At 52.6% G+C, this 4,549-nt stretch overlaps 1 protein-coding gene across 1 annotated transcript; it reads right to left on the bottom strand.

The window, feature by feature from the left end:
• Nucleotides 1-300: 300 nt before the first annotated feature.
• LOC106818497 lies at nucleotides 301-4,265 on the bottom strand. Its single transcript, XM_014823196.1, has 4 exons — nucleotides 2,768-4,265; nucleotides 2,137-2,354; nucleotides 684-783; nucleotides 301-323 (listed from the first exon to the last, which is right to left on the bottom strand). The coding sequence occupies exons 1-4, from the start codon at nucleotides 4,263-4,265 to the stop codon at nucleotides 301-303; spliced, it is 1,839 nt and encodes a 612-aa protein (XP_014678682.1).
• Between the last annotated feature and the right edge of the window lie 284 nt (nucleotides 4,266-4,549).

Raw genomic sequence — 4,549 nt, 5'->3', positions numbered from 1 at the left:
GCGTGCGTGTTCATGTGCGTGTGTGCGTGTGTGTGCGTGAGCATGTGCGTACGCATGCGTGTGGAGTGGGGAGTGCTATGTAGGCCTATGTAAAGGGGAACGTTAGTCTAGTTATCTGAGAGTATCTCAACGATACTTTCTCGCATGAAAATTAGCACGTGCCTGCACATGTTAGCTGGTGTATTACACGATCGATTTTTTTATTAAGCGATCCAAAATTCACGAATATGGCATCCATCATAGAAAAAAGATTAGAGAAAAAAATAGTAATAGAGTAAGTATAAGTGTAAGAGTAAAAAATTACATCTGTGATCTGTTCTTATCTGAGAGGATAAATAATATGAATAACACAAGATTAGATTCCCACCTGCGTATTGACAGCAATGCTCGAGTCAGACAAAGACTACATAGGGTAGGAGTACCCTAGGGTACTGTACTATGGGAGTCAGGGGGGGAAAATTCTCTTTTTTTCACGGGAGCTGTTTTTCAAGTCTGTGGGAAAAAATATCTCTCATCAAAAATGTTACGGGAGCTATTTTGAGTCTCACGCGAGCGATTTCGGAGGTTTGAAGAGCGAATCGCTCATCGCTCCCGTGTATTTTTTACCCTGATGGGAGTACCCCCCCCCCAAGCCCAGCCTCTGGAGGTTGCCCCAACCGTCGCGGGCGCGCGCGCTCGCTCACCGAGGGACGACAGGCCGGCCGATCGCATCTGCCTCTTCATTGCGTGGCCCTCGAATCCCAGCATCCGATCGAGCTCCTCCGACCAATCCCAGAAGCCATCCTGCGTACGCGGGCGAACGTATTAATTAGATTAATTAGTTAATGAGATTATTCAGAGATGCTAAAGGGTGGTTCCAAAAAATCCTGAACTATTAAGTAGTGACCAATTAAAGCGGAGCGCGTCATGGCTGGGGGTCCAGAGGGCAGCACCGTCGGAAGCCCACTTAGAAAGCCCATCTGGAACACCTGGTGTAACGAATTTTTACCGTTGCAGAACGATCAGTCGTGCAAATCGAAAGCTCCCTAATGCTAAATTTAATGCGCTAATTCGCAATGATGAAAATCTGACTACTGTTATTTTGGGGTCCGATTTCTTTTCAGATTTTTCTTCTGGAAATTTTTAATTTGTTTAAAAATCCGGATTTCCGGTAAAATCCGGAAATGTAGCATCTCTGGATTAATGTAACATGCCCTATGACGTGCCCAATAGGTGGCGCCAACGACTTCACAGATGCGAGCGGAAAACTACAATGCGGCAGCTTGGACTGCAGTGGAATGAATTCCATATATCTTTTCCCCATAAATTGCAGTTATAACGTAGCAAACGTTGGTACTTTAGTCTTTACTTTGGAAATACAACACAGTTAATCGAGAGCGTGGCCGCTGCCACCAGGGGGCGCCTGACTCGAGGTGGCGCGCCCGCAGCACGAGGGGACGACCTTCGGGCCAAGCGGCAGGTGTTCCGTGAAATGCCGCTACCCACGCCCTCTGACGCACTTGCTATGCATACGATGCTTCAGCTATCAATCGTTACGCTATCAGCCATTCAGTGAAATGCCACCGCCCCCAAAATCCCTCGTGAAGTGGCTAATCGAATAAATGCCGCCCTCCAAAATCCCTCTTAAGTGGCTAATCGAAAAAACGCTACCACCCTCTGACATAGGATGTTCTGCGGCTGTTACAGAAAGTGCCGCCACCCCCGACATACCACGTTCTGTGGCCGTTTCATGCTATTCCCCCAACATATATCATTCTGTATTTATTCAATGAGATGCCACCACTCCCAAAAGTCTCGAGTTATTTGACCATTTAACGAGACGCCACCACTTCCCCCAAAAATCTGCAGCCTTTCCATAAGATGCCCCCCCCCCGATGTACCTCGGCCTGTGTTTATTTTCATACTACGTCTTTGTATAGATTTTTTTCTTCATGTTGAATAGCGCTGCTTTGCACTGTATTACTCGGAAATTTTATTATTTTAACTGCTCACCACTATAGTGCATCTATCAGATTTCATCTCCAAGAAAAAGACTGCCTTCAGTAGATGTATTTGCATTTGAATTTTCATGCAATAAAGGTTTAATAATAATAATAATAATAATAATAATAATAATAATAATAATAATTTAATAACCTCGTTCTGTAGCTCGAACAGTCGTCGCACGATGGCTGCATTTTTGAGGCTCACTCGCGGGTCTCCCGTCGCCACGGAAACGATGCGGAACCGAATGCCGGCGTCAGAGCGAAAGCCGGGTGCGAGGTCAGAGGTCACGCTAGAGGTCGCGCTAGGGGTCGCACTAGGGGTCCTGGTCAGCGCGGCGGGATAGACGAATCCACTCTCACTGATCAAGCCTACAACGGACAATATACGGGGAGAAAAACATTAGAAATGTTTGAGTATTCGCGCTTGAGATTATACGATAAATAAATCCGATAAATGACGAATGCCCGTTGATCATGATACTGTAGTAAATAAGATATAATTTTGATAATATTATATGTATACATATAATATATAATTGAGAACTGCAGTATTATGATAAAACGATGACGTCTAAAACGGACAATGCACGTGAAAAAAAAAGAAATAACGTACACGCAAGTCGGCGGCCATGCTTTTTTTCCCCAAGGACATTCAAAGACGCTGCGACTCGTGTTAGCAGAAAAACTTCAAACGCTAGGCAACGGGAGATGCCCGACGCCCGAGAACGAAAAACAAGTGGGCATCGATGTCGCGCACGCAAAAGTCGCCGGCACTTTCCTACCTGGTGCAGGAGGAGCTGGTGCACCGAAGGGTCGACCATCCGACGCCGCCGCTCCCTTCCTGCCGCCAAACATGACGCCGTGACATGACGCACGAGGAACGCCGGCGCCACCTGCCTGCGGCCACACCGGCGCTGTCGTCGCAGGTCCACCAGAGCCCCCTGGTGGGGGAGGCGGCGGCGGGGCACCGAAGAGTCTCCAAGAGGGGGCGCCACCGGCAACATGGTGCGTTGCACCGAGGCGCGAGCTAAAACCGAATGTGTGTTGACCTGCAGGTGGCGCCTCTGTGCCAAAGGTGAACCCCAACGTGCCTTTGCCTAGAGGAGGCAACGCTGCACCGAAGAGTCCACCGCCACCGCCGCCGCCGCCTGCTCCACCTATAGATGGCGTGGGAGTCGGCGCCGCAGCGGGCGACGCGGAATCTGCGCAGACGATGTCGCAGTCGTCGTCGGCGACGTCGGCTGCCTCCGCGCGGATCCGTTGCCGCGACGACGCCATCTTCTTCTTATGGTAGGTGTCCTTGCTTGCCGCACGTGTCACCTTCTGCTGTTGCTGTTGCTGCTGCTGCTGTTGCTGCTGCTGCTGCTGCTGCTGCTGCTGTTGCTGCTGCTCCTGCTGCTGCTTGTGCTGCTGCTGCTGTGGAGCCCTCCCCCTAACAAAGCCGAGCACCCCAATTGCATCGTGGTGCAGTTCCCTCGCGGCGAACGTCTCCGTGGTAACCGTCTCGTCGGCGACCGTCTCCACGGTGACCGTCTCCGCGGCAACGGACGAAGATGCTGCGGATAGCTGGAGCGGCGTCGGCGCGGCGACCGACGGGTAGTCGTCGAAGAATCCAAAGCCAACGTCGTCGTCTTCGTCCGAATCGCAAGACGCAGAGGCTGAGCGAGGCGGCGGCGGAGCGGTCGCCATGGCAACGGACAGACTGTCCGTCTCCTTCTCTCTCGCTCGGACCGGAGGAGAGTAGTCGCCGGAAATACCAAATCCCATGTCGTCGTCGGACGAGGAGGAGGCTGCAGCAGGTTTTCTCTCCGGGATCTCTCCTTCCGTCGCCCGGGAAAATTCCTTCTTCTTCTTCGCTGGGACGGGAGGAGAGTAATCGTCGATCAAACCACATCCCATGTCGTCGTCGTAGTCGGACGGGGAGAAGGAATCCTCGGAAGATTCAAATGTCTTCCTCTTGCTTCCGGCGGTAGCAGAGTCGTCACTGGACAAGTCAAATCCGGCGTCTTCTTCCCGTCCGTCCGATTCCGGGGATGCCAGCGCGTAGCCGGGGGAGGTCGGTGCGTAAGTCGGCGACGCTGACCTTTCCCGGCTCCTCTCCCTAGGGGGCACTGCTTCGGGTCCGCCGCCGCCGCCGCGCTGTACAGGCCACATGCGGCCATCGTGCCAGCGGTACTCAGGCTGCGATCGCCGTGACGACCAACAGATCGCGTCCGCGACGACGCGTTCCTCCTCCTGATCCTCCATCTCCTCCAGGTACCCATCCTCTTCATCCTCCATCTCCTCCTCATCCTCATCCTCTGTCTCCTCCTTCTCCTCATCCTCCTCATCCTCCTTTCTTCCATCCTCCTCATCCGCCTCATCCTCCGCCTCCTCCTCCTCCTCCTCTTCCTCCTCCTTCTCCTCTGTCATCGTCGCCTGACCTGCGTGGCGTGGGATGGGTGCAGCATGTGTGGTCCAGCCTTGCTCGGGTAGTAAGTCAAGCGGCGTGTCGCGTCGCAGCAGCTCGGCAATGCTGGGTGTGACATCACGCACGCCATCGTGCTCCTGTACACATGTGTACA

This window comes from Priapulus caudatus, unplaced genomic scaffold, assembly GCF_000485595.1.
Source record: "Priapulus caudatus unplaced genomic scaffold, Priapulus_caudatus-5.0.1 Scaffold2283, whole genome shotgun sequence".
NCBI classification, from domain to species: Eukaryota; Metazoa; Priapulida; class Priapulimorpha; order Priapulimorphida; family Priapulidae; genus Priapulus; species Priapulus caudatus.
Note: the sequence above shows the minus strand (reverse complement) of the source record. Positions and strands in the feature narration are given on the sequence as shown.